The sequence below is a fragment of the Leguminivora glycinivorella genome, chromosome 7, assembly GCF_023078275.1.
Source record: "Leguminivora glycinivorella isolate SPB_JAAS2020 chromosome 7, LegGlyc_1.1, whole genome shotgun sequence".
NCBI lineage: Eukaryota > Metazoa > Arthropoda > Insecta > Lepidoptera > Tortricidae > Leguminivora > Leguminivora glycinivorella.
Window position 1 is genome coordinate 20686314 of NC_062977.1, and position 23267 is coordinate 20709580.

Below are 23267 nucleotides of genomic sequence, written 5' to 3' on the forward strand. Positions count from 1 at the left end.
TACAAACATAGGTTAAAGTTCAAAACAATTATGCAATATTGAGCGTTAGTACCAAAAAGTCGAAAGTATTATCCAAAAAAAGTATTTCTTAGAATGAGCTTGTAAAATTTTGCTGAAGCAGCGTTTTAATTTCATTTTAATCACAGTTTGTAATTTTGAAGAAACGTTAGTTTCGTTACCTTTTGAACAGTAGTTCCCAACCTTTTGCGTTGAGCCCTCTTATATTGTGTGACCACTATGAGTCTTAGGGTTTGTTTTATTGCCGTCATTTCTGCACCGATACATTATAATTATTGCTATCTTAAGATTGCGAACTTCTGTCTTAAAAGGGACTCGATGTCACTAATAGAATCGGTATTTTAGACCATGTGCTGATTGGCACCATACTTTTATTTTTTCTTGGTTCAAAACACCTATTTTACTCATGCGACACCTTACTATTTGTGACATTACACCTAACAGAAGAGACCGCAACGCACCAGGTCTCAACTTGGCACTGATTATATTGCATGCCCCTCAGGTTTATAACCAGAGACATTGTAACACTGCTAATTTTCATACAAGAATGTGTCAATGTTTTGAACGCCACCTGTCAAGCCTAAGAAGGTAAGGCACGCCAATGTCTATGGCATAAGTAAGCAAATATAAGTTGTATTGGAAACGTGGATGACTACTTTGACACTTCCGTACGGTTGTCTTGGCGTTCCACTTTTTATGACGACTTTAATAGTTCTTGTGTTTAAATGGATAGTTCGTATTTAGGACCTGCAGATGGCGTTGTGAAATTTGCGCGCTAACAAGATGGCACCACCATTTGAATCTGTTAGTAACTATGGATTTCCTTAAGTGACGGTCACTAGTACGAAGGTTAGCAGTGTTTATTATTTAATCGTCTCTGACATAATTACCTTACAATTTTATTCACATACGCTTTAAATCGATATTATCACTTGTCACTTGGCAAAAGTTTTGAGCATAGATACTACAATTCACTATCTCTAAATCCGAGTAATAATAGCGATTTCTTGCGTTTAATTAACAATCATTCGATGGACTTCGAATAACCTAACGGAGCATTTAAAACAATATTGCTTTACACAAATTTGTCCATGACAATAATTCTACCCCACTATAGCCTACGTATACTCGTAGCCGCGTATCCATTAAAAAAGTGATCATAATAATACATTTTTCCAAGTGCAAAATCTACATTTTTTGGTCATAAATATACTGATATACAAATATCGTTACGATAGACTATACATAGTTTTTACCGTTTATTGGTAAATAAATACATGTCAAATTACATATTTTACATTAGGCCGCGCGGAGGCCGTGTAACTAGGTACAATATAACTGTCTTTCATATTATGCACGCCAATATCACATTATAACACTATCACTGCAGCATGAGTGATTCTAGGTTACGATTGAGAATAGTGTCTTTGACGGAGTTGAAGACGACTTCTATGTTGTACGTGTCTATGGCTGTAGTGAAGTGGTGATAGAGCGTTGTCTTTGGTTCGCGGCGAACGTTGGCAAACATGTCTAGTAAGAACATTTGCACGTCGGCTAGATTATGCGGGTCGCCAGCGAACTGGGGGTAGTACCAGCGAATGTCGGTCTCCTTGCTAGCGACCTTTTTCGCTAGGAGGTCCGATTTGTTGAGGAAGAGGATAATGGAAATGCCTTTGAAGTTGACGTTGTTGACGATCGTGTCGAAGATGTTGAGCGCCTCTTCGAGACGATTCGTTCTCCTGGAATGAAATGATAAATACATTAGAAAAGCGTACCTACGTCTAATTATTAACTAGTATAAGGCACTTATCCCACGGTAAGCGGTGACCTATAGGCGATAAAAACGAATATATAAGGGACCATCATCATCGTCAGCGCCACGCCGCCCGAATGTAATTTAAGAAACGTCTCCGCAGTACATTTTGTATAGGAATGACGCGCAAGGGACGTCGCTTGGCGCGCCCCAGGCGCAGTCGCGTCTTACGTCCTTCCTATACAAAATGTACTGAGGAGACGTTTTTTAAATTACATTCGGGCGGCGTGGCGCTGACGTCCGTTCCGCGTCTCAGGACATGCGTCGCCTGAGTGGGGATGGTCCCTAAGATAGTCGCTCTGTGTAAATAAAAGAGAGAGCGAGCGAGTTGTAGCTCATAGGTCGGCGACGAAATATAACTCGCTATCATCTCTTTTATTTAAGCACATGGGAGCCATTGGGACTATCTTTTGTTCGTTTCTGTCACCGACAGCTCATCGCTTACACGCTTTTGGTGGGGCCTATGGTATACAGTATGTAAACTAACGAAAACCATTTACTGTAACCCGTAAATGTCCAGGTGATACTGATAAACTTTTACTATGGGATCAACCCCGAAATCACGAAAATATCTTCTGACAGTTTCATAGGTAGTTTTATTTTATAGTAAGTATTTCCTATGGGAGAGTAAATTTTTATTTCGCGTTTTGGGTGTTGGTCCCATAGTAAAAGTTGCTCTGTGTAACTTAAATATTAACAGGCTTCAGTAAATGGTTTTCGTTGGTTTACATACTGTATAGTAAAAAACTAAAATACTAACATATCCGAACTAGCCTAAATAAGGGTGAGAGGTAGCTACGTGCTATGTATTTGCACCTTCTACTTAGTACACATACGAATGCCTAATGGATTGTGACATAGTAAGACAGATGGTTTTGCAGTATAGGTATAAAAACAACTGTGTAGTAAATCAAATATTTGTAAGTACTTAAAAAATCTAATACGCCGCAGGCAGGAATCCAGCTTTCACCAGGAGAGGGGCTTTGACACTTTTTCCTTAATACACCGCTTTTTTTTTCGGTAAACCCAAGGTTCTGTAATTATAACTATAACACCTATTTCAGTTTATAATCACTCTCATCTATTTCGAAGTTATCTGACACTGTTTAAATCCGTCATAAAGCCTCGCAGATCTTTATAAAAGCAAATATATAACACGTCCATAAAGACACGAGATATCTTAAATTCCAGTGTGTCACATCATGAATAAGCATAAGCATTGCGTAAAATGGATTATACATAATTATGCACCGCAGATACTTCTGCGGCTGAGTCATTCCGTGTTTATAAGAGGAACTAGTTTAAATCTGCCCTATTTTCATTTTATTGCAGTTGTGAAGTCAAACCTAGGCTAGTGGAACCTATGGTTCTAATGTAAAAACGAAAATTGATATTCATTTCTCAAGAGCGATATGAATAAAAAAATAATTTCGTTTGCAGTAAACCCTCAGACAGCGTATTTTTGTTGCCTGCCACTTGATCAATCAAAGTTGAACCATGTGTTGCGATAGTACGAATTCTCCAATTTCTATTAGACCTCGTATACCTAGAAGTACGAATCGTATACGCAAACAAGCAAAACGCTCTATCGATAGATACGGTCAAATATGTAAAATCGATAGATAAAAAATGACTTCTTTTGCAGTAAACCCGCGTAAGCGTATTATTGTTGCCTGCCACTTGATCAATCAAAGTTGAACCATGCTTTACGATAGTACAAATTCTCAATTTCCTATTAGACCACGTATAAAACCTAAAAGTAGGAATCGTATACGAAACAAGAAAAATTAAACATCTCATTAATCAGTAAAGAGCTAGAATACTTTGTTTCTTACAATAGAAATGAAAAACTTATAAATTACATCATTTGATTCAAAAACCATTCTGTGATAGTTTTTACCATGGGATTAAATTTTCCCAGGTTTCACCGTATAAAATTTTCCCAGGTTTCACCGTATAATATTCAAAGGGAAGCCATCCACGGCCGCGTGATACCACAACTAACTACGAATTATAATTAGCGAAATTACATAAGCGATTAAAATTTTACGATGCTGTTTGCCTTCGTAAAAACAACTATGTAAATATCGATGACGAGTTGGCCCGGTTTGGAGCTGCAGTAAAAACTTATCCAAATATTAAACGTCACTCTTGTACGAGTTCTTTTTGGGAAGAAACTATAGTATCAATTCATTTTCACCCGATTCCGGCAATGCGAATGAGGGCAATTTTTTTTCTTACATGCCACTAAATATCCATACTAATATTATAAATGGGAAATTGTGTGTCTGTTTGTTTGTCCGTCTTTCACGGTAAAACGGAGCGACGAATTGACGTGATTTTTTAGGTGGAGATAGTTGAAGGGATGGAGAGTGACATAGGCTACTTTTCGTCTTTTTCTAACGCGAGCGAAGCCGCGGGCAAAAGCTAGTATACAATAAAGAGAACCTATCTTGGATCGATTCATAATTTTTTATGTGTCTTTAAATTCGGGTCTTCAATTGACATATTGATACACTTTTCAATCAATTCATTATTTCAAATTGTAATAAACTTAGTACATACGGGAGAGCCGCGACAGTATTCCCCGCGAGATTCACTACACTCTGTAAAAGGACTTAAGAAAAGGAACTAGAAAACTACATTAAATTGAATAATACAGTTAAAATGTTACATATGTCTATCTTAATCGCAATTTTGTCGTAACGCTTTCGTGTCTACGTATATTTTGTCGTTACGTTCTAAGTCTAGGCTAGTTTCCTGCACTTAAAATAAAATATTTTATGCAGTGCACGAAATAAAGCACCACATAATTAGAAGAAAAATATGGACAGTATTTATGTTAAACATAATTTATATTTAATAAGTCAAAGAGAAAGACATAAAGTAAATCAATTGACCGTGACGTCACTCCTCAGTATTTCATAGTAATTCCATATTAGCAAATCGTTTTGACAGTTCTTTAAAAGAAGCTGATTTGACTAGTACGAAACTAGCCTATTGCCTTTCCGACGAATCGTCTCAAATTCGCCGTGACGTATTTCATGACTCGTTTACAATTTTAGCACATGAAATAGCAATAATTGAATAATTTTAGTCAACATGTGACTGATCTCTAGTCACGTAGACAGTGCGGTTAATTAGCAATAAAATACCTTGTGAAACGTGGGAGTTGCCACAAATATCCTGAGTAGGCTGACTAAAGTGGTTAATAGTGAAATGACGAATGTTCATTGGAATTATGTTCCTGAGCTTAGTACTTGGTGGTGTACGCTTATTTTCAAAGAAATCAAACGTACAAAAGCCTGTTTTCTTTATATGGAGAAGTACAAAATGTATAATTACTCCTTTAGAATGTAAACATGTTCAGGCTTTAAGCGTGTACTTTCTTCTCTATAAAAAAACTAGTGACAGCTTCACCGTTTTAACGACCATATTTTACGCTTCAATAGCATTTTAACTTAAGGCATGCCCTGCGCCAATGACCTTCGATTTGAATCCATTGATATTATGATAGTTCTTAAGCCTATCATATTAACAGCATCGTCGTTAAGCAAAATATTATCTTATAAGTACTTCACAGCTCATTGTTTCTGTGATATTTGGCATCAAAGTTGAACAATTTTAGGGCCAAAAAACTGTTTTTTTTGTCATAACTTTTGTTTAAGTAAGTTTAAAATTAAAATCTCAATTGATGTTTTAGGAAAGCCAAAGTTAAATCATACCGATTGTCATGTCAAGAAAGAAATAAAGAAAGCGGTTTGTCTTATAATTCTATCTGTAGTGCAAATTTAGGAGTTTCAACTCAAAACTTTTCAAAAATCGATGTAAACCTTATGGAGCCCCTTAACTTGCGGTTTAAATTAGCTTCTAACTAATTTTGTAAATTATTACATTTCTTTAAATGAATCAGTTAAGCTGCCTGAATCAGAATATAATGAGATTTTTTAGGAAACCCTAGATTAATGCGGCCTGTATAGGATGTTGTTAGTTTAAAGAAAGCAGGCGCTACTCGTATGTTGTATAAATCTTTAAACTTCTTGCTCAGGTAGTAAAAATTGGTTTGCTAAACCTAACCTACTCCAAATTTACTAATAGGTAGATAAATTAACAAACAAATGAACGAGCAAACAAGGAGATTACTAAAGCATTAATCGTAGTACTGTAATGAGATGAGGCAAACATAATGCGCAAGCATGATGCTTACAATGATGGAGTCACTAGGGTGACACATCTAATTGGATACTGGTAAACCACTTCATCATTACATTGCTCTTATGTGCAGGGTAAATTGAAAACATAGTGCTGTGACTTTGATTTGAAACATTGTCTAGTTGTATAGATGCATATAATTGTCATTTATGTCCTCTCGGCACATGTCGAACTTGATGGTTTCTTCGGAGATGCCTATAATAGTCATGTTAGTGAAAGATGTGATAAAACTAACCTGTCTTCAGACAACATCTGGTCGAATTCTGTAGAAGATACTAGAAACAATATCGACGTAACTGAGTCGAAATATTGCGTCCACTTCTGCCTTTGCGTAATCTGTCCACCAACATCGACGAACACAAAGGGCACGTGTTGATGTTGATAGTACCTTCAGAGATGCCTATAACGTATGTGTGAAAGAGTCAAACTACCCTGTCTTTAGACAGCACTTGGTCGAATTCCGACGAAGATACTAGAAACAATAACGACGCAACTGAGTCAAAAAATTGCGTCCACTTCTGCCGTTGCGTCCTCTATCCACCAACGTCGACGAACACGAAGGGCACATTATTGATGTTCATATAGTACCTTCAAAGACACCTGTAGGAGCTTTGAGTCAATAGATGTATAAACAAATAACTAACCTGTCTTCAGACAACACTTGGTCGAACTCCGACGAAGATACTAGGAACAATATCGAAGTATCGACGTAACTGAGTCGAAACATTGCGTCCACTTCTGCCTTTGCGTAATCTGTCCACCAACATCGACGAACACAAAGGGCACGTGTTGACGTCGATAGTACCTTCGAAGATGCCTATAAAATATGTGAAAGAGTCAAAACTAACCTGTCTTCAGACAACACCTGGTCGAACTCCGACGAAGATACTAGGAACAATATCGACGTAACTGAGTCGAAACATTGCGTCCACTTCTGCCGTTGCGTCCTCTGTCCACCGACATCGACGAACACGAAGGGCACATTGTTGATGTTGATGGTACACTCGGAGATGCCCTTGGTGGCTTTCCGGCAGTGCAGGATGTCTTGGTGGGATGGCATGTAGTCTGGTCGCGCTATGCGCTCCAGCTCGTCGAAGAAGTAGCTTACAGAGTCGCTCTGGAAAAAAAGGGGGAAATGTTAACGTTGATGAAAAGCAGACAGTTGAACAGTTGATTTATAAATTCTGCCCCGATAAAGCAATTAGCGGTATCTCAAAATCAAATTCATTTGAAAATAGAACTGTCATATAGAGAACTTAAGGTATATGTTTGCATTAAAATTTTATTTGGGATACCGCCAATTGCCTTATGAGGGCAAAATTGCAACTTGTTATTTGACAACATGCCAGTCTTTCAGTATCGTGAGTAATGCCGGTGGATACAATCGCTATCCAAAACTAATCTGTAATCTACTCGGAAAAAGAGCTTCTTCTCATTTACTTGGCTGCATTCATCGTAGAATTTAAAGCTTAGCGAGGAACATCATAAGAGAAGAAATACCGTCATGTCATAAACCGAAATTCACATAAAAATGTCCCTGCCTCAAAAGGAGACTTAAATACCTACAAAGGCACGAAAAAGAGGTGCGAAAGACTTTCTTTACAATATCCATTAGCATTAGCACGCATCAAAAACAGTAGGTAATTTTATGTACAAACATAAAATTTACATCCTTTTATTTAAACCAAAACGATTTCCCTTTGTATCGTGACATGATATTTAATATTTGAATTTAACATGAAATTTCAAAAGAAGCTTTCCGTGTACTGCAACCGTTTTCCGGTTTAACCTCCTAAAACTCAATGCACGTAATACAATCTTATTGTGATATTCGCGACAGGTGTACAGAATAGAATGGCACGTGGTGAAATCCTGGCCTGATTTTGTATTCTGCACATTTTGTGGGCACACAATCAGGCTGTTACTCCTGTTAGCTTGTTATGAAGAAAACACTTTACATCGGACCAGTGTAACACTGACCTGTGACACTTTATAGTAGATTGACGTTTATTCTAACAAAAACGTGATTTTAGGCAATGACGTAATGAATGCATATTGTATTTAGAGCAAATTCTTGAATATAAAAAGTTCGAAAAAGGCCGGATATTGAGTTGTCTTGTCAAATACTTGAATCTTGAAAAGTATACATAAGTATTAGGAAATAGCATTTGGTACAAATAATTAAAATCTCATGGTACGATTTATTTTTATTTGACGAGATCTATAGGGGGATGTGATATGACAGATAATGAATCCTCCTCCTCCTTGCTTTATCCCGGCATTTACCACGGCTCATGGGAGCCTGAGGTCCGCTTTGACAATGAATATCAGATGAATATAAATAAAGGTTAAATTATGGTGGCTGATCGAGACTTTGTGAACCGCTTAGCTGCAGATTGCTGACTCGGCCGCAGGTTTCGTTGAATGACAGATACCGGGAACATTTCGCAATGTTGTCGGCTTGTCTACAGGTCCTATGAATTGTTGGCTAACTAAGCACGTAACTATATTTGAACTTCCTATGTACACTTGTACAGGAACTATTAAGTACGTTAGTTCTCCGTCCAAAATAGGACATACAAACAAACATTAATAAATACCTAACTGTCATTTACCATCTTAGCCATCATTCTCTAACATTATCTGAACTTCTTGCATGGCTCATGGGTCTGGTCTGGGGTCCACTTGGCACCTAATACCAGGAATTGTCGAATACAACGGAATCGATAACCAAGGATTACGAAATCAAAGGGCAATCATATAGAATGGAACCTTATAGCGGTCCATTCATTACTGCCCCAAAATATATGTCAAATACAATTTTTCTTCCGTCGAACGATTTTTTGTTGACTAAGCCGTTTGTTATGCTGGAATTATACGCAATATTTTTCATTTAATCGGTTAATATAAGTCTAATGAGCAATATCTAATCCCTAAAACCGTTTTGTAACTGTATTCTTCGTACTAACAAAACTGCAAAATGTTTGTACTTCACAAGTATTCGCTAAACACGTGTCAGTGGCCCACGGAGTGATCCGTCACGGTTTTCGTCGTGGATTTACCGTAGCTGCCGTAAGTATATGTGGCGTTCCAAACTCAAAAGTTTACATTTTAATAAATTAATATGCCTTATGTGTAATAATAATTAAGGACCTTTTTATCAGAATTTCTATTAGAATTTCAGGAAAATTTTCCCTGTGGTGACGCAGACGGGTTAAAATTTCCCCACCCCTTTCCTCCTGTGGGTGGATTGTGGTATGGGTGATGGTCTAGAAGCCTGTCACTGCAATATCACGCTTTCGTTTTCTTGAAACCCCTTGCTAAGTTGCACTGAAACTTGAGCACTTTCATGTGCTCTGCATACCCCGTTTCGGAGTATTGTCATGAGTTTATGTATGTAGGACCTTATTGCGCTTAAAGCTTGAGGACCCTTAAGGCCAGGAAAGTCACACATTATTTCGTATGTGGGAATTTACGCAGTCATCTCTCATTGGTCCAAATTGGTGACTCGCTGTTATGGTATTTCACACATCATTTGTATACAATGTTATTTTATTGTTATTTGAGTACATTTGGCATTGTTCAGAGCATTAAATATCGTCGGGTGCGTTACCACTCGATACTGCGTCGTCATCATCTTTCTAAGTTTATATTGGATTGTCACAAAATGTTATGGCTCCTGCTGTATTCATACTAAGGCGAATATAAGCCAAGAAGAGTGGCCATTGATTGTAATTACTTGTTATTCAATGCAAAACAATACCACTGTAGTCTATTCTGGCAGATCTGATAGTTATTGGTACTATTAACGTCAAGAATGAGAAAACACACTTCAATTTTAACTAGGGTAAACTCGCCTCATTCGGTGACACGCCTAATTCGGTGATACGAGTACAAGCTTTGAAGCACTATTCCGAAAGATTTTTGGTTGTTTCATCGAATTAGGCGTGTCACCGAATGAGGCGAGTTTACCCTAGTGTAAGTTTGGGAAGTAGGCAAGTTCAAGTTCTCGAACGAATGACGTCATAATTTCTTACTTATGTATGGAGATCATATAGGATGTTACATATTATTTGTTTTACTTAATGTACAATAATAAAGAAAGACCTAACCCGTACGTTAATCGATAGAAATGCCGGCTGCCTGTGCATTATCGTAGCGAACAATGCTCGTCTTGTGCCATCGGGCGTGGCGCAATAAACCGATGCTGTGTTCTTATCGAAAGAATTTTATGATACCTGGATAATTACTGCATACTATACTATTGCACACACATACATACACTCACGCCTGTATTCCCATATCGGGTAAGCAGAGCTCATAAAACTAAAGTTTCAGAGCCATTTTAAGGTTGGAAGGAAACGAAATTGTGATATTACAATTGTAAACCCATATCCCACAGTCTGATTCCAAGACACCCACGCACGGGAGGAAAGATGGTGGTGAACTTCTTAACCCGTCTACACGGGGGACTACTCTATTAAAACTAAGAGTTCAGTTAAAAAAATAAGTTAAGAATGCCATCTCCATGTTGGTTTAAAGTTCATGCTGTTTGATTGACTCCTTTTTTTACCATTTTATTTTAAGTTTTAAAATCTGTTCTTTTCTTTCATATTACTAGCATTGGTTGCATCCTGTTCGTCCTTACGGTTCGTAATAAAATTATATTTTTTATTATCGACTACTCGAAATGGTCAACTATAAACAATTTGATTATAGGTATATTGATTATAAAAAATGTATCCTGCTGTGCTAGCGAGCGCATCCCATCCCATCCCACACATCCAACTATCCTTCATAATTCCTTCGTCTCTAGTTTATGTGTATTTACTCTAATATTTATTAAGATATTTGAACTGCTTACATTAGGCAATTCCAAAAGATTAAAAATACTAATCAAGTATTAATTACAAATAAGAAAAAATATCCTAATTACCATGTGCACAAATGTTGAACTGATATCTTAACATTCGTAACTAAAATGTGTCTATATTACTTGTAAAACATAACGTTTTTTACTACCTATTATTCAGAAGGGTTACTTAATGCTATACGCTAACGAGAAACGTAATAGAACCTCATGGTAGGAAATTCCTACTAGGAATAAGAACACAGGTCGGTCCAAATAACACAACCCGCATCTTCGATCGGTGTCAATATATTTAATCTACAATGGGACGCGTGAACCCAACGATTATCAATGGTTCTCAACATTATTGATCTCTCTTTGTATAGTCGCCATCTGATATATCAGAGCGGGCAAAGTGCTCACAAATATCGGAACACGCACTTTAAATGACGCATTTGTAATACAGTGGGCCTAGCACATGATTGTCGCGTGAATATGTCGCCGCGAGATAGTTCACACGTTGTCTTCACGCTAGCCACCCCAAACCACTTTTTCCAAGTTTTTTGATTTCTATCGATAGATATTCATTAGTTGACGTTTGTTCACATATTAAAATCGTTAGGACCCTATTCCTCATTTTTTTATTTTTTTCAAAGTGGGGTGGCTGTCTTCACGCTAACCACCCCAAACCACTTTTTGCGAGTTTTTTGGTCTCTATCGATAGATATTCATAAGTTGACGTTTGTTCACATATTAGAATCGTTAGGACCCTATTCCTTATTTTTTTATTTTTTTTAAAGTGGGGTGGCTGTCTTCACGCTAGCCACCCCAAACCACCTATTGCAAGTTTTTTTGATCTCAATCGACAGATAATCATAAGTTGACGTTTGTTCACATATTAGAATCGTTAGGACCTCCTTAGATTTTCCAAAAAAAAAATGAAAATTTGAAAAATTCAACTTACGCTCCTGCTTGATGACCTTATGATGCTATTTTATGCATACCTTCATAACACAATCGGGTCCTAACGATGCCACTTTGTGCATAACTTCATAAGACCTTGCGGATTGCAGACAGTTAAGCCATTTGCGGGCACTCGAACTAGATTCGCCGATAAAAAATAAAACTTAACTTAAGGGTCATTCCATTGTGACGGGTGGGATATTTATACTCTTTTTTGCCTACATTTTGCTTTATTTCTGCCAAACGGCAACAATTAGCGTATTAAATATGACATTATCAATTACTTGAATAATCAATGCGTACTGTACCATCAAAAAATATGAAAATGTCATTATTATTATGAGAAATTGATGGTATAAGAAGTGTGACGGGTGGGACTTCAAAGTGCCTCTCCTCTCCGACTTGACTTACACAATTCGCAATTGGTAAGAAACTACGAAACTTTTGTTAAACAACCATTTTTTATTTAATTCCTGATATTATATAGATTAGGTATTAGTATAATTTACGCAAATAACTCGTAAAACAAAAATAATTTTGCTTCTCAATGCTTGTGACGGGTGGGACAGCGCTTTGTGACGGGTGGGACGAGTAACATTTGAGTATACAAATATATGAAAAATATAAAGACAGTTCGTTTGTATTTACTTTAAATCAGCTCTTTTATTAATTATTTAATGTTACAAGTAATAATTTCAGTAGTTTTCTTAGAGCATTAAACCAAAAAAAATATTTTTTCAACTTGAATTTTTAAAGGTTCAGAAAATTGTCAAACCTTGTCAAACAGTCTGTTACCACATACTTTTATCAGTGGGTCAGAAATAATGTCAAAAATTTTACCAGTTTTAATGAAAAAGACTTCTTCCTGACTCATAGGCCTCATTGCATTCATTGTGTTCTAAAAAGTAATACCACAACCGAATTAAGCAATATTAGACATATAATTTGCTTTAATATAACACAGTTAGGTTTAACTAAACTTAAAAGAAGGATTTTATACTCATTAACTCAAGTTTTATCAGATAACCCATTTTGCTCACCCGTCACTGTGACGGGTGGGACCTACTTTGAAAAGCGTTAAAAGTATACTTTTATTCACAAAAGCAACGCGTTTTTTAGCTAAAATAACCAACCTCAACCTAATTGTTACTTTCACAAAGTAAGACATCAAGAGTTTAGATACTTTTAGGGTAAACAAGAAAAAACTTTGTTTTATTGTGACGGGCGGGACGTGAGTTACGCATTGTGTAGACGCCCAATAAATCCTAACCATGAAACTTAATTTAAATTTACTTGCCACTGGTTTAAACAGCTTTAAATATATTTTCTTTTACACATATCACTTTCTCCATAATGTTTATTAAAAGCGCGAAATAGCGCTGCCAACTTAGGGTATATATATGCCACCTTAGACAACTGGTGCTAGGGGTACGTTTGGACACATATAAAATGCAAAAAAATGTCATAAAAAGGAAAAACTCATTGATTCATAAAATTAGGCATAATGTTCTATTCTCTAGATGTAGATTTATATGTAAATTAAGTTATTTAATTTTTATGCCTGTGGTGTCGGTTTCGCTGGAATGACCCTTAACTATCTGCAATTAGCAAGGTCTTATGAAGGTATCCACAAAGTGGCATCGTTAGGACCCGATTCCAAGCAATGTTTTCGGCCTTCGACGTAGGACCATAAGTTGAGTTTTTCAAATTTTCAATTTTTTTTTTCGGCGAATGTGGTTCGAGTACCCGCAAATGGCTTAACTGTCTGCAATCAGCAAGGTCTTATGAAGGTATCCACGAAGTGGCATCGTTAGGACCCGATTCCAAGCAATGTTTTCGGCCTTCGACGTAGGACCATAAGTTGAGTTTTTCAAATTTTAAAATTTTATTTTTTTTCGGCGAATCTGTTGCGAGTGCCCGCAAATGGCTTAACTATCTGCAATCAGCAAGGTCTTATGAAGATATCCACAAAGTGGCATCGTTAGGACCCGATTCCAAGCAATTTTTTCGGCCTTCGACGTAGGACCATAAGTTGAGTTTTTCAAATTTTCAAGTTTTATTTTTTATCGGCGAATCTAGTTCGAGTGCCCGCAAATGGCTTAACTGTCTGCAATCAGCAAGGTCTTATGAAGTTATGCACAAAGTGGCATCGTTAGGACCCGATTGTGTTATGAAGGTATGCATAAAATAGCATCATAAGGTCATCAAGCAGGAGCGTAAGTTGAATTTTTCAAATTTTCATTTTTTTTTTGGAAAATCTAAGGAGGTCCTAACGATTCTAATATGTGAACAAACGTCAACTTATGATTATCTGTCGATTGAGATCAAAAAAACTTGCAATAGGTGGTTTGGGGTGGCTAGCGTGAAGACAGCCACCCCACTTTAAAAAAAATAAAAAAATAAGGAATAGGGTCCTAACGATTCTAATATGTGAACAAACGTCAACTTATGAATATCTATCGATAGAGACAAAAAACTCGCAAAAAGTGGTTTGGGGTGGTTAGCGTGAAGACAGCCACCCCACTTTGAAAAAAAAATAAAAAAATGAGGAATAGGGTCCTAACGATTTTAATATGTGAACAAACGTCAACTAATGAATATCTATCGATAGAAATCAAAAAAACTTGGAAAAAGTGGTTTGGGGTGGCTAGCGTGAAGACAGCCACCCCATTTTGATTTTTAAAAAAAATGATGTTAGGATCGGGTCCTAACGATTTTACCTACTGAACAAACGTGAACTAACGATGAACTAACGATTCCGATATGCCATTTGCGGGCAAAAAAAATGGGGTGGTCAACTTCACGAGCATAGTTCACACGTCTTCTTCTAACTGTATTAGGGCCACTTGCACCAACAAAAATGGAAGGTTAGTCTATCTCGAGGCGACATACTCTCGCGGCAATCATGTGCAAAAGCCTACAGATATTTTCTGATGTATTTGATGACGAGTTTACGCATTTCTATTTTTTTTATAACATAGGCCGAAGACTGCATGAAAGGCTATCAGTAAAATTTGTTTGCACTTAGTACCTTTTTCTTTAGTCTATGAGGACTAATACGTCACTTTTTCTTTAATATATGTCATTATTTCAGTTTACAATTTCCAGTTAAGATATAAGAAAACATCAAACAGCTCTTGTCCGATGCAGTCCTGGAATGAGCGAGAAAGAGAACGCATCATGCAACTTGAAAGCTCATCCATCGAAATTACGTCAATAATTTGAATAAATTCATGGTAGCGGCTTTGATCACACTTTGAGAACTGCAGACGTAATTCATCACTATCTGCCCGTCTACCGCATTAGTTAATTAATAATGTCCAACGTTTAATATTGACGACAGAGATGTCTGTGTCCCACCATCAATTTATAGGGACTACTAACCGGCTTGACCACTCGTTCGGATCACAGACCACTTCTCTATTAGAGCGGGATCACAGCTATCCAGCCACATTTGTGTACCTAGACCTACAAGAAATTCCACGCTAGTATGAATTATCTTCTTTTAGTTTTTAGTCGATGCGTACCAACTGCCGATAAATCTGAAGTCATGCACTTGCCACAAAGGAGGGCCGACTAAAAGTCCCGAAAAACATGACTGTGATAATGATAACAACCCTAGTGAGATTATCATTGTCTTTATAAGCGCCGGTTGCGTCAAACCGTCTGTCACCGTTAAAGCGTTCGTTACATTTTATTGTATGGGAAGTTCCATAGACATCTGCTGCGTGACGATGATGTGTCTGTCAAATGTGGTTGATGCAACTGGCCCTAAGCAGAATGTGTATAGAGACAACAGACCAAGCTGACAGTGTCCCGTACGATACTAATCGCTCTTTTGAGCTTGCTGAAACCTTGTTAAGTATGACATTTTTAATTTCCCCTAACAATTTTAAATTTTTTTCAATGAAGCAACTCGGTACTTAATAATGTGAACGATAGTTAAATATATAAATTAATTTTATATTAATGAATGGATTACATTCATAGGATCCATGAACATCTGGAGCCGCTGCTAATATATATATATAGCGATTTGTTTCAGCGTCGTCGGTTTCGTTCTAAAGATACGACATCACCAGTAGGTATAAGATCAGTTCTGTTTGCTGATGCCTTGATGACCGGAGTTTTGGTAACTATTTAATGCGTAGTTTATGTGAGATAGTCTGTGTTTAGTATTGACTCAAAAGGACCTACACGCAACCAGTGTTTACTCCCGTCAGATGACTGATTTAGAAAGGCGATCTATTCAAGAGATAGATCACGTTAAGCTTAAAGAGTTCTGAGTGATTAAAGGTGATATCATCATACAGGGTGGAAAAAACGAAGGTCCTGAACCGGGAGGGATGGTGCCTTAAATGAAACAATAACTTAGTTCAAAAAAAAATACTTAAAGAAAACATTTTTAATGAGAAACCCTAACTGCATTCTTGTACGACTCCGGCTGTTTCATTTGTGACTAATAACATCCGTATAACCATTGACTCAAGATTCAAAGTAGAATTCTTGGTCAGGCGGACAGGTATGACTTACTTCTTAAAATTATAGGTAGACTAAACGTTTATATAGTATGGCACGCTGCAACCTAGATTGGGCAACGTTCTTACTATGAAAGTGATCTGGTTTCGTGTTGATATCAGATTAAGCGTAGATTTAAAGCGAATTTATTGAATTTAACGGTTTCTAATTTGAATAAATCGTTAGACAATAATGCCTATTTCATGCAACGTAAAGTGGCCCACGTAGGTAAGTAGGAAGTATAGGAACTTACCTGCACTGTAGGAAAGTACCTAAATTACATCGCTGTGTCTGTTATACCAACGTGTGTAGTGTAGTGTATTCTACACTGTACGAAATCGCTACTAATATTATAAATGCTGTAATGCTGTATTTGTCAAGTTGTAAGTTGTTACTTCTTCGCCATTAGTTGGGAGACCTGAGGAAGGGCGGGGCGTGACCGTCAACATTTACACTCAGACTTTAGAATACAAAAGCTGCGAGAATAAGGGTATGTAATTAGATAATCATCGCTCCAATATTTAATTCTAAGTGTTTTGGTTAAATCAGGTTTAACTAAGAAAATCATAGTTCAGCCAAAGGTTCCAATTCAGCAGTAACTAGAAAGACCTTCAATTTCAGCTAAAAATCCAGTTTCGATTGACTACATTACACGTGTAGGTATAGGATATCACGGAACAATGGTGTTTACACTTTTCATTACGCTTATTCTAAGTGAAAAAACCTTCGAATAATTTTACAATAACATAACCACAAAATTAAAATTTTGAAAAAACCCCCATATCGCGACATAGTAGACCGATTTTCATAAAACATGGCTAAGAACACTCCGGACTTACTCAGCTTTCAGACAAAAAAAAACTAAATCCAAATCGGTTCATCCGTTCTGGAGCTACGACAGACAGACGCACAATCAATCAATCACGTATAACACCCCGTCGTTTTTGCGTCGGGGGTTAAAAAGGAAAGTTACGATCGTATTTTGGGTGATTTTGCAAACAAATTTACCCACATACACCTAATTCACCTCAACAATTAAGAGTAGTTTAAAATATCTAGTCATTCCAAATCGAGCCCTATTTCGCTCCGCAGATCTAGCTCGCCGCTCATTGAAACAAATCAGTGTTTGGAATAAACAAACCGTTCATTCATTCAGATTACGCCCTAGATAATCTGAACCTAGCTACAACAGTAAAGCTCATGATAGAGGCAATTTGTTGCAATTTTGCTACAGTACGTGTAGTTTCGCGAGTGAATATTCTTATGTGATCTGTCAATTTTTTGGTAAAAATACCTTATGTTTTTGGGTTTGAAATAAACAAACCATTCATTCGTTTAGAAGTTTAGATTATGCCCTAGATTATCTGAACCTAGCTACAACTGTAAATCTCATGACAGTGGCGGCAATTCATTGCAATTTTGCTTCAGTACGTGTAGTTTCGTGAGTGAATATTCTTATGTGATCTGTCAATTTTTTGGTAAAAATATCTTATGTTTTTGGGTTTGAAATAAACAAACCATTCATTCGTTTAGATTATGCCCTAGATAATCTGAACCTAGCTACAACTGTAAATCTCATGACAGTGGCGGCAATTTATATTGCAATTTTGATTTCGACATGTAGTTTCGTTATGAAATAGCTACGTGATTTGTCAAGTGTCAAGGTTTCGGTAAATACCCCTAGTTACCTATACCAATAAAATATTTAATCCAGAAATCACAAGGGGAACTCACTTTGAATCACTACGATTTTAATTTGAGTCTAGCCACGGATTGAATACGTAGCTCCTACCTAAACCCAGAAAATAGAAAACTATTATTTCTTGTAAATATTATATTAGCTTAATAATCGAAAAACTATACGATATATTATAAACTGAAATAGATATCATACACAAAAGAAAAAACGACAAGGCCCACTGGTGGCCAAGGACCACTAGACCACCCGGGGGGTGGTCTGGTGGTAAAGACGTTAGCCGCGTAATGAAATGAAATGAAAAAATATGAAATTAAATGAAATGAAATATTTATTTTCCAAGTAGGCATATTACAATGCGCTTATGAACGTCAAATAAAGCTACGCCGGCTCTAACCCTACGCCTCAGCCTCGAGAAGATTTCAGTCCCCCCTCAGTTGGAGGGGGGTATCCACTATGGGACCGGCAAGAAACTCGGCGGGCCACTTCTTTTCAAAACATTACATCTTATAATTAACATGCATTAAAAGCTGAAGACCCGGGTTCGATTCCCGGCTCGGCCACCAGTGGGCCTTGTCGTTTTTTCTTTCGTGTATGATATCTATTTCAGTTTATAATTTATATATAGTAGTGTGACTACTTGTAAAACAACAAATCAAAAAAATATTTGATTTGTTCGCTAGTTAATGTACTAACAGCAACACTCTTAGCTAACCATCGCTAGACGTTGTGCCCTTGTAATAAGGATTACAAAAAACAGCTAACAGTTTTGCCAATGGTACACGATATATGTACATATGAACTTTACATATTATTTTACTATTTTGCCTTCAAGAAACTTGTCCGTGTCGACGTATGAAATATGAGCACGCGAAAGTTCTTAATTTTACTATGGCGTGTGCTGTCATCGCATATGCTAATAAAATGTTAACCGAAATAGGTTTAGGTTTATTATCATAAACGTTTACCAACGACTCAAAACTTAGCAAATACCTTGTTCAATTTTGCTCTTTTCTGATAATGCCAAAATGAACAGGACAAACTATTATCTTCGTTACATAAATAACGTTGTCTTTCGGGTTGAATTATCAATTAAAGAATCTGCACTGGAGTCAGGAATCGAACCAGCATCCTTTACAATCGAAGAAATACCCAAGCCTCTCGGAGCGTTATAAGTTATAATGTTCTGCCTTATGGGAGTTATGGTAATATAGTTCACATCGGGAAACCGCTACGAATTTTTAATATGTTGTCAGTTGTGTGGCATAAGTAGTAATATTGGGTCTCCAAAACTGCCGGGAGACACGAACGCTATTCTACTTCAGCAGAATGACGTCTCCAAAATCATTCCTGTCACATTATGAATATTGCATATAGTACATGTAGGTATATATTTTCTTTAGCTTAGTAAACTCTCATAAGTACTAACCCGTACAGTGCGACGCCTGTTTGTTAAAATATATGTTAGGTACTCGGAATTTTAGTTGGCAACGGGACAATTAGAACAAACTATATGCTATTCGAGACATTTCAAGTAACGGATTAAGCAAAATAAGGCGTTTAGATACGCTAACTAGTTTTGTGAAGGCGCTCATTTCAGAGCAGGGAACGTAGCCAAATGCACAAACGCTCACGATAATATCTGTTTCTATCTCTATCGCTCTTGTTAGCGCGACAGAGATAGACTGCATTTCTGTCCACGTCTGGCGTCGACGATTGCCATTCGGCTACGCCGGCAATAGTTATTGGAAGCGAAAATACGTAAAATACACGAGAATATACACAATCTACATTAACTTGGAAGGCCGTGCCAGCCGTCCTTAACCTCGGAGCTATGTAAAGATATACTAGACAATATTAGAAACAGACATACAATACATATATTAATTATTTATTCAAAAATATAGGGATGCCTTTTCATCGCAAAACATGACAGGTTCATGGCCACGTATGTTACCAGGATCCGCCCAGTGTTTTAATAATATAATCGATTATTAATCATATAGAAAATGTCATGATGTCCCTATAACGACGTTTTATTATAACATTTTATAATCAGCAAATATAAGAGAACCAAGAGGTCTTAGATACAAAATGTAGCAAGAAAACGATTTTTTTCCAATGCAGTAATTTTTTAAATACATTTTTTGTTTTTAATATCAATAGTCTTCGTGATTCTAAGTAGAAGTTACCCAATGGTACCTAATACATTTTTTAACTGAATATGGCCTTCATGGCATGAGACCTTATGACCTAAATTCCTAGTTCTGTCGTCAATACATTTAAAACTACATGCTGACCTAATACCATGTCGTGAGTGTTTGTCTATTTAGAAAAATGTATCTATTTAGAACAATGATGGGCAAACTAGCAAAGTACGGCCCGCGGGCCAGATCCGGCCCTCGACAGGTTCACCGTTCCTTCAAAATAATATGGGCAGCGCTGTAGTAATAATTGGATTTTGGGTATAAATCTGGCCCTCTAAAATTCCTTCAAATTTTGGCCCCCAAAAGAAAAAGTTTTCCCACTTAGAATAACGGAAAATGTATGTAATTCTTGACTGTAGTAAATAACTTTCACACTTTTCCATACAATCAATGTCATTTTCCGCCAGTCCTGTGTTACGTTTGCGCTATCGAGTTAAGTGTTATCGAGCTAAAATTTCAAAATTCATAGTAGAGACTCAGGTAGATTCAAATGTAATGGTGTAATGGAATCTCATAACAAGTACTTATAACAACCCCTTATTGAAAACTAATATTCCTTATTTGCATTAACAAATTACGCTACATCACGCGAACACTGATAACCCTATTAATTAGTTATGGAAAGCGGCACCCTATGTCGTAATACACAAAAGCAATGAAAACAGGCCACTTAGCATTCAACTCTCATTCAAAGTGTATCCGTTTTGATTGCGCGTTGAGTATATCCGCGTTATGAAATTGTTTATTTACATGCATGAATCATTAGAGAACGTTAACTAAGTCCTAATTAATAGTGCAAAGGTTTTTTTACTTCACACCCAGCAATTAGTAAAGTCGCTACCTAAATGGCAAATGTGCTCATAGATATCTAAATGCAAAATTGACTACTCTTGAGACTCTTGACCTACTAATAAGTTGCGTTCTCGCGCGCTAGTCCATACTTCAAGTTGCACTAGATGTATGGAGCGAATCGTGCTAGGCATGACGACTTTGTTCAGATGTCTGTTAACACTTTGGCCGCTCCGATATCTATGACTAAAAGACGCGCAAGACACCAACTATGACAATTAGGAGAATCAAGTTTGTTTGAGATAAGATAATCGAACGAAATTACATTACAGTTATGCAAAGATATGAACACATGTCTTATGTGTACGTGTAATTTGGTGCGTCTGATAACATTTGTATACACTTGTGCTTTATTTCATTGTAATACGATGTAAAATGTAGAAATATATTTGAAGTTTATACTATGTGTACTCGTATGCGATGATTCATTTAATTGTTGTGATGTAAGTGTAGGGAACCGAGAGGTTTTTTCATTCGGTTTCGCAAAAAGTGGATTTTAGGCGGTTCCGGTTGGTATTCTGTGCACATAGCGCTCGGCACACATCTCTGGCCTTAATTCCGAATGTCAAGTCAATGTTTCGGGTTATCAAATGGGAATATATTACGGCTGTTGTAACAGATATTACGACCAGTATATTTGACTTTCCATCTTAGATGGGTCAGAAGGGTATGCTCAAGACACAGGCTCAAGAAGACGACATTGATGAATTGGGATGACTGAGATACTCTGCTAGTTTACGAATATGTCCATGAGTCTCATGGTAGTGGTACAACTGGTACAAGCCTCGTATGAAGCAAATATTAGTCAGCTATAGTAATTTAAACGGTCCCAGATGTGGTGAATCAATCGAGTAGACAAATACGACCATAAGTGGTTAACGTTTAGTTAAATGTTTGTTAGGAAGATATTGTAGGCCGTAACAAGAACATTTAATTTTTATTTAGTTTTACCGTTAGTTGTCTAATGTCTACATTTACTAGTAACCTTTCTATTTATAGTTTTTAATACCTATGGAACATCATTTTTGGAAGGTATTACCTTCTCCTTCCAGAAAAGTGTAATGAACATTACATTTCTCAAGAAAAAACCGGATCCTTGTACAAATTAGCTCAAAATAAACAAAGTAATTATTTTAATTGTTTACATTGTTTAATATTTCGATGATCTGGCATACCCAATAATACCCACTCTGCCCCTATGGTCCTCAGAAATTACTGCTGCCCTCAATAAACTTATAGTATTCTTCAGCTCCTTAAAACACAATCAATCAACTGATGTGGACCGTGATTAAATAGTGTTAGTTATACCTACAGCTACTAACTTATTAAAAGGTAAGAAACTTTAATTATATTATCATTCTGACCGAATTAAATTTTACCCAACTACGGAAAATACAAAATAATTTTAAATTGACGTCTATTTCAATTCCGTCGTCAACTAGGAACCCTTTTAATTTTGCCATGTATGTCTGTCCGTCCGTCCGTCCGCGGATAATCTCAGTGACCGATAGCACTAGAAAGCTGCAATTTGGTACCAATATGTAGGATATCAATTACGCCGACATTGATAATATTAAACATTCAGTCGTTAGGCAGCGTTCCCACTTAAGCGTCGCGTGTCTCGTTCCGCACCTCAGGACATGCGTCTCTTAGATGTGGCCGGTCCCTTACATGTATCGATTTGGCTATTTATGGCCTTAGCAACGATTACTGCAAATTACCTAGAAAGACAAACTATTTACAAAACACATCAATAATTTGTTTGTTTTAGAAATAATTCGATAAGTAATTAAACCTGTTTAGTTACAAGAACTCTAATAAAAAGACTAGTAGAATTCCTGTCAATTTGTCGGCCAATCGTTTGCAATGCAATACGACGACGAAATACTTTCTTTCTTTCACTTCCATATTAGTGTGATATACACAGATACAGTTTCTTAGCGTAAGCGATTCTCATCTTAGCTAAGTTCCCTGAAATCATATAAGAAATTCGTATGTGTTCGTATTACCAATTCTAAGCACATATCCCGACCTGACCGTTTTACTTACTGAATAAATACTAGCTTTTGCCCGCGGCTTCGCTCGCGTTAGAAAGAGACAAAAAGTAACCTATGTCACTCTCCATCCCTTCAACTATCTCCA

At 36.9% G+C, this 23267-nt stretch overlaps 1 protein-coding gene across 1 annotated transcript in view; it reads right to left on the minus strand.

Annotated features, from left to right (window-relative positions):
• Positions 1–371: 371 nt before the first annotated feature.
• LOC125227935 (guanine nucleotide-binding protein subunit alpha homolog) overlaps positions 372–23267 on the minus strand; it is a 37172-nt gene continuing 14276 nt past the window's right edge. The window contains exons 2-3 of the mRNA XM_048132343.1: positions 6892–7160; positions 372–1757 (exon numbers count right to left, since the gene is read on the minus strand). Of these exons, the coding sequence (XP_047988300.1) occupies positions 1400–1757; positions 6892–7160 (627 nt within the window). The 3' untranslated portion in view covers positions 372–1399. The remainder of the gene's footprint in view (positions 1758–6891; positions 7161–23267) is intronic.